General features: G+C 41.7%; 1 protein-coding gene across 1 annotated transcript in view; it reads left to right on the top strand.

Moving 5' to 3' along the window:
- The first annotated feature begins 353 nt into the window (after window positions 1-353).
- Window positions 354-12,409, top strand: part of LRP12 (LDL receptor related protein 12) — a 50,946-nt gene continuing 38,890 nt past the window's right edge. Inside the window, exon 1 of the mRNA XM_066334731.1 lies at window positions 354-703. Within this exon, the coding sequence (XP_066190828.1) occupies window positions 625-703 (79 nt within the window). The 5' untranslated portion in view covers window positions 354-624. The remainder of the gene's footprint in view (window positions 704-12,409) is intronic.

The following is a 12,409-nucleotide window of genomic DNA, read 5'->3' as shown; positions in this document are numbered from 1 at the left end:
AGCCAGGGCACTCGAGCTCCCACTGGATTATCCCGTGTGGGCCGGGGCCCTGGGCGGCTCAGCCGCCGGCACAGTCACCCTCCCTCCTCCGCACGCGGCCCCAGCCTCCACGGGTGGCGGCGGCCGCCTCTGTGGGACGGGGCGGGCCAAAACCCGGCGGCCGCGGCGGAGTGGGAGGGGAGGTGAGGGAGGAGGTGACGAAGGAGGAGCCGGAGGAGGCGGCAGGGCGGTGCTGCGCCGAGCCGAACGCGGCGGCCCGGGCCCGCCCCCGCCGTCTGGGGGCCGCCGCGGCGCTCCGCCCCGCTCGCCGCCCGGCCCGCGGCTGCCGGGAGCGGCTCCATGCGCTCGTGGCGGCAGTGCGCAGCCGCGGCGGGGCGCAGCCGGGAGGAGGAAGCGGCGCGCGGGGAGGGAGGCCGAGGCCGGCGGCGGTGGCGGCTCATGGCTCTGCGGGCGGACGGGCGGCCGAGGCGTGCGGGCCGCTAGCGCTCCCCGAGGCGGCGGCTCCGGCGGGCGAGGGGACGAGGCGCCGCCGGCCCCTCCTGCGGCGGCGGCAGCTCCGGCTCCGTGTCGGGGGCTCGGCGGTGGCAGCTCCGGCTCCGCGCCGCCTCCCCGCGGGCGGGTGTTATGGCCCCTTGGGGGAGCGCAGAGGGCTCCCCGGCTTGGAGGTCAGCGCAACTCCTGCTCCTCGTCGTCTCCTGCTGCGGTAGGTACCGGGCGGTGACGCCGCCCGTCCGCCTCCGTCTCGCGGGCCGGGAGGCGGCCGCGGGGGAGGGGGAACAAAGCGGCCTTTCTCCCGGCCGGCCTCGGCGGGGTCCCTGCAGCCTCCCAGGACCGCCGCCAGCCCGGCTGGTGTCCCCGGACTTCTCTGTCCCCAGCCCCGTCTCCCTCTTCGAGCTCGACTGCTCCAGAATTCGCTCCGGGGTTTTTTGTTTGTTTTGTTTTGTTTGGGTGTTTTAGTGTGCTGTTTGTTTATTTATTTAGTTATTTATTATTTGTGGGGGTGGACGGAAATCTCTGGGAAGTCCTTAGAGCTGGGGCCGGGATTCTGGGATTTGGCCCAGCTGCCCTGGGCTTGCTCTCCCGCAGATGTGCGTTGCCGGGAACTCCGGAGTTGGCGCGGGGCCGCACAAACAAGCCAGCCCCAAATCCTCTGAGTCACGAGTAGTCGGTGTGGATAATAGGGATGGATGCTTGGGAGATGTTCCACGTCCGGCCAGGACGAACGAGGCCTGGTGTCGGGGGCAGGGCGGCCCGTCCGGGCCGCGGGGTCGGGGGCTGGCACTGGCGCTGAGTTTGTGACACATCAGCACAGGCCTGGAAGACCTTCCAGGGACCTTTGCTTCTGCTCAGCCTATCTGCAGTTCATACCCGAATAGGATTTCATCCCTGCGTATAAACCCATCTTTAAACAGAACTGCTAGTGAAAAATATTTATGTAAATGTACTGAGGTTGTTTTTTACAGTACAAAGGTGGCCCAGATGACAGATGAAAACACAGATGCTTGACGAAGACGGTCATCTCATGTTTTCTCAGGGAGTTGTGTTTGTTTTATGAAGTCGAGCATAGTCCATGGGCCTCAAGCAGGAGAAGCAGCCTTTGGCACAGAGCTGGGCATGTGCCTTGCCCTGAGGAGGACAGCGACAGGGGCCCTGCTTTAGTAGTTTCTGAAGTAGATGCCTTTGCTCTAAACACGTGATTGAACATAAGTAATTGGAATGTCTTTTTCTGTTAAAAAAGCAGGCTTGTGTCCGGAACATCAAGATATTTCAGATTTGCCTTTGCAAAGTGTTTTGTCCAGCACATGCCTGTGCCACAACAATCAGTCCAAATTCTAAAAATGTAGGTGTACTACATAAACTTGTAGGACCATTTCCAGTTTCATATTTACATGAATAGAAAAGTAAGGAAGGCTTCTCAGGGCTGCAACTCTGCCAGTATCTGTAACCAAATTGTTACACTGGTAAAGTTTAATTTTTGAACAGGTGTATTTGCGTGAACAGAGTGGGGTACTGACCAGTCTTTTAAATGCGTATTAAGTAAAGCAAAAGAGTTTCATGTCAAAAGGTAAACTACAAGCCCAGCTGAAAAGAAGTTAGATCATGGTGGAGCCGGAAGTGGTAGCGAAAGTATCAAGTGTGGATATATCAAGCTGTTCTTCTGTTTTCGTACGTAATGTTCTTAAAAAAAATAATTTCTGTGAAAAGTTCTTTTTTAACAAACTCATTGTGCTGGTTTTATTATACTCATCACAGAATTGAAATTAAAAGTCAAAATTATAATTGTGGTATTCCTTCTCAGCCTGACCGAAGTAAAGTGTTTTGAATTGTGATACTGTAACTTAGGTGTTACTGTCAGCATTTCCCTTACAAAAGCTTAAATCACAAGAATAATCTTTGTTTAGAGAAAACCCAACCAAGTTAAATTCTTTCGGAATAACATTTTTTATAGACCTTTAATCAAGACTTTTGAAAGTTCGGCCCAGAAGGCTTCATAAGTTTCTTCTGCCTTGCTAAGAAACACACTAACATCTGTTAGTGCCACTGCCAGGAAGGAGAAAGTGCTTCTGATTTTGATCAGCAAAGAAATTTTGATCAGTGTCACTTTATCCTTGTAAGAAATTAGTTTCTTTTAGCAGTTTTTGTTAAAAATATCTGAGGTTCTGACCAGTTTCACTGCTCAAAGGAGAGGAACTTTATCCTCCCCAGGCTTCAGTATCCAAAACAAAAGCAAGCATTTACTGTGTAGCATAGGCCTTTCTCTAGCTTTCACTTTGATTTCTCCCATTTATTTATTTTGGGAGAAGAAAGTGAGACTGGAAACTCTGTCCTATTAAAGCTTTTTACCTTCCTGTACAACTGCTTTTTGCTCTTCCGAACTAAACTGATTTAGTATTGACATGAATTTGATCAAGACACTGCTGTCAGCATAGCTCTGGACTGTAATGTTGATCGTGAGCAGAGCCTTGCAGATATCATTATGGTAAGGCTTTGAATGCAGTAGGCAGTACCCAAGCTAAATGCATGCTTGGAAAAGCAATGGTGGTGCATCACTTCAGTTCTCTTCCATTATGCAGTCGCACAGCTAAAATGTCTAGAATTTTCTGCTAATCAAAATACTAAATTCACTAAGGTTGTTATGTGGGCATTGCGCTCTCCAGAGAATGTTTCACTGTTTCCCTGTAGTTGGTGAATTTTTGAAACCTTCTTTCTGATGATGACTATAATTATAAAAATTTGAGAAGGAGGAATACTGATGAGTGAAATATTTGAATAGCGCCAACTAAGAAGAATTATGGCTTGGTAGGGCATTGGGCAGCGGCATTTTTTGGTTTAATATTTCCAGCCTTCCAGTTGGCTTGAGAGTTTTATATCCAAGAAGTAATTGGTTTTATGTGTCTCTGTATAATCCTGGCCTAGCTTTTACTGGGACAAATACTGAGACGTTTCTGCTTATCTCAAAGGCCATAACAGTTATCTGAGTTTAAAACAGAACCATATGTTATGCAAGTAATTCTTTTTGGGGAGAAATGTCATTTGAGAAATCAGTCCTGTTCTTGAGGGAAATGTTTTTCAAATCAGAGTTCTGTGATTTATCAGCTGGAAATAAAGTAAATCTTGGAATCATAGAATCACGTAGGTTAGAAAAGACCTTCAAGATCATAAGAGTCCAACTGCAAGTCCAGCACTTCCAAATCCATCATGGAACCCTGAATGACACATATCTGTATATGTTTAAAGGACCTCCAGGGATGCTAATCTTATTTCTTTTTTTGCTAAAGCATGAGCCTAGGTTAGAGAACTGAGTTTCTAATGTTACCATTTTGTTTGATTTTTATTTAACTCTTGACAAGATGATGGTTTATATCTAATTGGTACTGTGATGGAGCACTTTCAGGACCAGCTTGTGAAGGATTGATTTTCAGAGCAGAGGCTGAGTTATGACTGAAAATTCGAATTTATGTATATGTAGTTAAGACATTCTATATTCTATATTCTATATTGATTTGAATTTCTGTCACACTGAGCAGAAGACTACAGGCAATTTCTATAAAGTTTTGTACAGTTGGTAGCAGTCAGTGCAGTGGTACAGCAGATCGGTCTCCCTGCTTCTGACTTCTAGATGTAAATGTGTGTCAAAGAAAAGTATTTATAGTAGTAGGACAGGGACAATAAAAGAGTTCCAAGGTAGAAATGGCAGCAGCAGAGGCCAGTCTTAATTATCCTTATCTCTAGGTTGTTTTTTGGTTTCGTGAGTGCCCTTGGAAGCACTAATAAGTGAGTTATTAGTGAGGATCAGAAAAGGATTATTCTCCAAAATTGTGACTGAAGCAGTGTTTTATGTTAAACTACTGAGACCGCAGTGCTACTGATAGTATTTTGTCCTCTTAAAGAAAAACATAGTACACTTATATAAGCCTTAAAACATTTAATTTTGGATTAGAACCATTCCAGGTTCCTGTAATATAGATGTTACTTGAAATTATAACAATACTGTATATATAACTCATTCTTCATTTGGTTGTAAGGGAAAACAAGTAAAATTGTCATAAAAGTTCAGTTGTCAGGACCCGAACTTGTGTGTCAGTTTGCTGACATGAGATGAGGAAGAATAAAAGGTTCTTTGGGTTCATTCACCTTGTTTGAAATAATATCCTGAATCATGTAAGCAAATAGTCTGCCAGCCAGTTTATTCAATTTTCTAAAGAAGCTGAACTCTAAAGCCAGAACAGACTGTCCTAAAGGAATCGCTTAACTTAATAAATTATTGTATCTTAAACTCTTGAATGTCAGTTGTAAGTGATATTTTGTGATATACTGAACAGACATATTTTGCTAAGCTGTAAATCGTACTATTGGCAAAGCCACTGCATTTCATTTGTTAGAACAGTTTCATAGTCCTTTAAGAGAACATGTCCCAATTTTAACACTGTAGAAATTTATGTTGTCTAATAATTTAATCGAATGCCAACTTGTCCAAGTATGTACATATTCAACTGACTGTTCAGAGTCAATATTGCATCTATAGTCAAAATGTCTGTGAGGTCATGTGGATAGTATTTAAAGCAACATTCATTTGAGAGGAGGAGAAAAAAACCCCATATCCTAAACAACCTTATAGCAAAAAGTTTGAAAATTTAATATAAGGTAGTTGCTGTGATTGTTATTATGCACAAAATGAGAATACTGTCAGCCAGAGAAAGAGCAGAGGTGTTCTTGTAACCAAAATCATGACAGAAGCCATCTGACTCCATTCCTGTCATCAAAGCAAAGCATGTAATTACATGGCTTTTTCATCTGTTCTGTCATTGCTAGGAGAGAAGTTCTACTGCGTTAGTGTTGGAAGGACCCTACAGGTGAATCTGATTCTTTTACTTTGGTCAGTCCTGTTTTAAAATCAAATAGATTGAAATTGTATCAGTATTATTTTCAGCTAAGCGCTAAATACTTGTTTTGTAACAGGTCTGGCTAAAACTTACAATTATTATCAGTCTTGTGGTTTGTTAGCAGATCTCAGATTTTTAAACTTTGTTCACTTAGTGTGCTAGGTACATTCCTTCACACATTATGTACCTTTTACAAGATGCTTCCAGTTTCCCAAGGTGTAGACATTATTTCCATGCTTATTAAGTATAATTCACTAATTTCCTTACGGGTTTTTAAAAATTCATGAGTACTGTTTGTACTGTGTAAATAGTGTGGTTTTGCTTTCTTAGATGTCTCTGCATTTTCTAGTTTTAGTCTTCCATTTATACTGTCCCAGATAGTTAATGATTATGTTAAAATACTGGAACAGCTGAGATATCTAGCTGGGCAGTAATTGAGAGAGTGTGATTTGTTGACAGCCTGGGATGGTTGTAGCTTGTATGCATTTTAGAATTACTTGCTGTGGCGTTTTTGCAGTACCAGTTATTACTTGAGGTGTCTGTTGGTTGGTAAAACTGAGCCTCCATAGTTTATATGGTTTTAAGAAAATACTGGGTACTAGTGCATTGGATACTAAAAAATTTGGTTGTAGATTTGAGTTCCTGTGTTTATCCCCTCAGTGGAAATAAATGCTCAGAGTGCTTTATAGCAGGCTGTATGATAGCATACTCTGAAGAAGAATTGTGTTGTTCTATGTTCTTTTTTTTTTTGTTTCCTACACTTGATTTTTTTGCTGCAGTTGTTACTTCACTGGTGATTCATCATGCAAAGCATTACATTTGCTTTGAAATATGTGTTATTGATTCTTGTGAGTATCTAAGTTAAAACTACTAAATCCAGCATAATTGACACATCCGCACCAACACTTCAAAAAAGCCCTAATCTAAGTTGTGGTTTGGACTTGTTTCTCTGAACAGATACTTTAAATTTGGATATACTGTAACTTTTGGTACATTGTGGTGGTGTCTTCTTATCAAGGCTAACATATTTAAATAGCTATGTACAAGACATTTTTTTTTCCCCCTCTGCTATTGTATTTGACACAATTTTAGGTTATGGGGGAATTTCTGTATATCTTTCTCAGATATTTTGTGAGGAGCAACTTTTTGGAACTAGTCGGGAAGTTAGCAAAGAAAAATAACAACCTCCCCAAATTTAAGAAAGCTTAAAGTCGAGCATGTTTTGAAGGGGGAAAGGGAGTCACACAAAACTGTTTGGTTTAGTACCTTGAGTTGAGGTGGTCTCTCACTTAAGCATCTTATGAGTTTTATTACTTATAGGACTTTCCCAGATGCATTTATTTGGTTGTGGAATTTTTTGTTGTTGAGAAAGGTCAACGTGCTCACACTTAGTAAATTATAAATTCCGCAAAGCAATGAAAGTGAACTGGTTGTATTTCTCTGTGACTAGAAAGTACATTTGAACTATATACTGGAATGGGAACTGCATGTTTCACCCAACTGATTATCTGTAATTCATGACTACCCTGTGCTTAACCTTGGAGATGTTTTCCTGGGACTGACTGTGGGTAACTAGAGCAGATATTCACAGTCAGTTGTAGCCATAAAACAGTAGAGTGATTCTCTAACAAGCTGTGTGAGCACGCTTTGGCATGTGGTGGAAGTCTGTAAGGAAGTTGCTTGTATTTAACAGTTAAGAGCATATTAGTCTGCTAGAGGGTCCTGTAACTTTATTACTCCAGCTTCAAATGACCTATTGGGAGATATCATAGATAAGTCCCTCTGTAAGTACAGAAGGATTGTGAGAATAGTTATTATGTGGAAAAAATAAGATTTTCTTCTAATTTGTATCTGGTATTACTAGAAATAAATTTGTTCTAGTCAATTATATATCTTAAAAAATTAATAATCCTACTAATTTAAGGAGCTGTTCCTTTAGAAAGAAGTTTTCAATAACTGAAGGTAAGCAGTTTAGAACAGAAAAATAAAGTCTTGTTTGATGTGCCTTGTAGTGGGAAGGTACACACTTACATTCATGTGCTCTGGCTTCTAGATTTTAGCTGAATATGAATTTTGATAAGACTTTACTTAATGCCTTTTTTTCTGTGCTTCACAAAGGATATTATAATCCAGTGAATTAGTATACCCTGGTAGGGTGTTTTCTTTCTATGAAATTGTATGGAGTATCTCAAATAAAAGCTTCTGTTAGGGATATTGTAGTAACTGGGACTGAGATAATGAATAAATCACATGCAGTAAACAAATCCATACATATGTGCTTCTCTTATCACATAGATTTAAGTGGAGACTTTAACCTTCCCTTTCTTTATTTCCTGCATGTAGAGTTCAACAGAGTAATTTTCGAACAGAGATTCATTTTAGAGTCCTAATTAAGGTGCTTTTTTGTTTATAATATTGTTGTATTTACTTCAGCCTGCTCTTCATATTACTGAAGAATTACATTTCTCCATTTGCTGTCTTCTAAAGAAGTGCTCAAGGAGACTGTACAGGGATTTAACTCAAAATAGGCTTTTAACCACACAAAAATATTTGTAACTGGACTTGAGAGAATACATATTTCATATTTTCCAATTTGTAATTTTTTAAAAGTATGAAGAAAGAACATATGTCCTTCTCATGATCTAAACATCAGTTAAAATAATCTGAGAGACATGTCTGCTCTTAAGTCAGGAAGATGAATGACACCAGACATATGACTCTTGATCACAGCAACTTGCAGCTGGAAGCACTGACAGGGATGGATTTGGGTGATTGTATAATTAGTAGAAATAGTCCCTTGTCAGGGCACCTCCCATTTGTCATGTTTCCTATCTAAAGATACTGAAGGAGCAGTCAGTTCCATGGCTAAAGTTCAGCTGGTGTCTGTGGTTGGAGAGATTCATGAAGACAGGAGAGCTGGGATGGCAAGGGAAGGAAAGTTTGGGGTGTCTTGTTAAGGCACATTCAGAGCTAAAGATGGCAGAACTGTTCTTCAGAGTGCAATAGGAGGCCAAGATATCTGCAAGAATAGCTCTTTTTTAAGAGATTGGGCAAATAGGAGGGAGGAAAGGAACCAGCCTTTTATTTTGAGGGTGTTAGGGAGGCTGAGTGAGCATCTAATCAGTCTAAGAGGTTACTCTTTTGGGCAGGCAAAAAAAAAAGGGGTTGAACGCAGAAAGGGCTTGGAAATTGCTTGAGGTCTTGATCTCTGGCCTTCCAAGTATTCTCGGGCAGAGGAGTGTTTCAGGAATATTGGATTCCCGCATTTGGCCTGCACTTTAGCAAATAAGTGAATAAACAAGTAGAGATCTTTGAACATTTTGTAATTCAGTGAATGGCTTTTGTCAATATTTTTAAGCATTCTTTTTTGTGATCCCTTTTCTGGCTGATCCTGGCATTTGGCATTTCTGCACTCCAGCAGCTTTACTGCAGGATGTGCCTGGGAGCTGCTTGTTTATAGTCTGGTTACTAATGACCTACCTCCCTATTGTTGCTGATCTGGCTAATGCTGTTTCCAGTGCCTGTTGCCTAGGTGTTGTCTAGTTTGTCTCACTTCAGTTCCAGATTTTAAATTATCTGTTGTGTCTGTCATCTGTGCACACTGTAACAAAGCCTCAGTGGTATCACAGTTCTCATGGAAATGACAATCCAGTATACCACAGGTGAGTGCTAATGCTGCTAACCTCTTTTTAGGTCCACAATACTAGCTTTCTGGTTTTCTTCATCCGTTGTGGAAATGTGGGACAGTACACTTCTGACTTTACACTGTAGATGAGTACATTTTCCTGGGGGAAAGAACTGTATCCTCTTGCTTTAGTGAGGAGCACAGTCCACTTTCCACACTGTCAACTGGAATTGTAAGGCTTGTGTGTGGCACTGTAGTGGGCTGACCCTGACTGAACACCATGCACCCACCAAAGCCACTCCTTTAACTCCCTTCTGCAACTGGACAGGGTAGAAAATGTATAACAAAGAGTTAATGGGTTGAGATAAGGTCCTTGAGGGAGATCACTCACCAAATACTGTCATAGATCAAACAGACTCAAGTTAGAGGTATTAATTGAATTTAACAAATTTGGGGCAGGAAAATGAGAAGCAAAACAGACCTTAAAACACCATCCTCCAACCTTTCCTCTTTTTCAGCTCTACCTCATGCCTGCCAGTGGCACAGGGAGACAGGGAATGGGGGTTCTGTCAGTTCATCACAGTTCATTCCTGCCACTGCTCACAGAGAGGAGTCCTTCCCCTGCTCCATTGTGAGGTTGCTTGCATGAGAGACAGTTCTCTATGAACTTCTCCAGTGTGAGTCCTTCCCATGGGCAAACAGTTCTCTGTGAACTGCTGCATCATGGACCATTCTTCCATGGGGTGTAGTCCATAAAGAACAGCCTGCTCCAGCCTGGATCCCCACAGGGCCACAAGTCCTAGCAGGATACCTCCAGTATGAGCTTCTCTCTCCATGGTGTTGCAGATCCCTGCCAGGAGCCTGCTCCAACGTGGGCCTCCCATGGTGTCAAATCCTCCTCTCAACATCCACCTGCTCTGGTGTGGGCCTCCTCCACAGGTGCTGGTGGATCTCTGCATCCCTGCGATCCTCCATGGACTGCATGGGCTGGCTGCACCATGGTCTGCTGAGGAATCTCAGCTCCAGAGCCTGGAGCACCTTCCTTCTCCACTGGCCTTCATGTCTTCAAATTGTTCCTTTCACATACTCTCACTCTGCTCTTCTCTGGCTGCAGTTACATCTGCACAATAACTTTTTTTTTTTTTTTTCTTCTTGAATAAGTTATCACTGAAACTCTACCACCATTTCTGATGGGCTCAGCCTTGGCCAGCAGCGCATCTTTCTTGGAGCTGGCTGGCATTGGCTCTCCTGGACACAGTGGAAGCTTCCAGCAGCTTCTCCAGAAAGCCACTCCTATAAACTCTCTGCTACCAAAACCTGGCCATGCAAACCCAATGAAGGTACTTCGAGGGTCCATGAGGAGTTTTCCTGGAATAAGAGATCCTGTTTTCTAGCTGCAGATTAGGAGGAACAGCGCAACTGTCCTACACAATAACATCCTTCAAGTCAGATCTGCCCAGAGAATAAAGTTAAGGCCATGGCTGGGTCACACTCCTAACTAACAGAATGTTTTATTAGTGCTTGATAGTGACTTTTTTTGAATTAATATCTTGAAATATTCAACTGTACATCAGTCTTAAAATGTTAAGTAGAAGCATGGAAGCCCGGAATATGTATGTGAGGATTAAGTGAATAGGTCTGTGTTTAACTTTGGTTCGCCAGTGTTCCAAAACTATCTGTATTTTGAAGCTTTACGAAGGAGGTGGATCTGAAGTCTGAGATAGCAGTTTAAAGTGTTGGTTGTGAAGGAATTCAGCATAAAATGTAAAAACTTTCAGAAATGAGTGATGATTAAAATATAGCTGAATTTAAAATTTTAATCTGAGGTTTTACTGACCATACTGTGCATTTGGGAGCCGATAAAGTACTCAAAGCACCTAATTTGAAATAAACATGCCATTTCTCAGGCTTGTGTGTTGCTCAACTAAAATGATCACATCCAAAAAAATTTTTTTTGAAGGAGATGAGTTTCTGTAATGAGAAAGAGGTCTGAAGTAGCTTTAAATTTAAATTGTTGAATGTGATGTATAAATTACTGCTATGAACGTAAAGATCATGGTGTTAGATTCTTACTAAACAACTCCTTCATGCCTGTACTGAAATACATTGTACTTCGGTGTTTTTCTGAAGTGCCTTGATGATATTTTAATTTATTTAGACAGGTAATCAGTTTGGTTTGCACTTTATGGGGTTCCATTTTCCTGGGAGTGCTTTTCTCCCTGTATCTGGAAATCTGCTCTTAAACAGGAAGGATATGTACTTAAATTAGCAATATACTTCATTATATAAAGGCAGATAAATAGGAATATGAATATGTAGGCATTATGTCTGACATTGATCTTGTACTTGTCACCATGCTGTGTCACATCTTTTGCTATTTTAAAATTCAGTGCCTCCATTTAAAAAGACTGTAGGAGCAAGTGCTGAATTTTGTTATCAGGTTGGCTTTTAATAGAGTGAAATGTATGTAAAATGAAAGTATTTTTTACCCTTTATTTTACAGCTGAATTAATGCATTGAAGCCTAATATACCTCTTTTCCTCTTCCAGCTACATTTCCTAAAAAGGAAAGCTATAGCTGTTGGAGCCTTAGAACCTTTTAGAAGCAGAATAAAGTATCACCTGTTGTAGCATGATCAATGACTATTTAAAAAAAAACCCAAAACACTCATTTGTGACAACTATACAGTGGTGAGGACAAAGGCCGACAGAATTGCCATCTGTGTGGCTGCCTTTAGCCACAGCAAGTCTAACAAGTTACCTTCTGGGGACTGAACCAGCTAAATGCTTCAGATGAATACACAGGTCTTGAGAAATCACATTGTCTTGGTGCCCCAACTGATAATGGCAGATTCCATCTAAAAGTTGCCATGTAATGTCAGTACTGAGCCTCTGGGTACTTCTGCAGATGATCCAGAAAGGAGAAGGAAGTAAATAGGCAAGCGGATAACCATCAGTGTGAAGTATAAACAGTGTAAGAATTTGCAGGTATGATGTCTTCACAATATCTGCTTTATCACATATAAGCCTTTCTCTTCAGTTTTGCAATCTCTATCAACTTGAAAATTCTCAGTAATCTTAGAAAGCTGTGTATGTATCTACCATCAATAGCAGATGAGGAATGGAAAACTCTGGTACAATGAAATATTCCAGGCTTCCTTTATATTTCTTTCTCAGGACTTAACATCTTCTAGAGATACCCTTTTCATTTCTCAAAGAGCCAACACACAGCAAAGCCAATGCCCTTAAACTGTGGCTTAAGCTATTATTATTGTGCCCTTGAACTATTATTATCCATTAGGCAAAGTTACGGGTAAGGAATTGTAAGGGATGTAATCTGCTTTCATCAATGCAAAAGTGTAACAGTGCTTTTCTTGTGCATTGAAAAGAAGCTACATCAA

Source organism: Sylvia atricapilla, chromosome 1 (assembly GCF_009819655.1).
Source record: "Sylvia atricapilla isolate bSylAtr1 chromosome 1, bSylAtr1.pri, whole genome shotgun sequence".
Taxonomy (NCBI): Eukaryota; Metazoa; Chordata; class Aves; order Passeriformes; family Sylviidae; genus Sylvia; species Sylvia atricapilla.
This window is presented reverse-complemented; position numbering and strand designations above follow the sequence as displayed.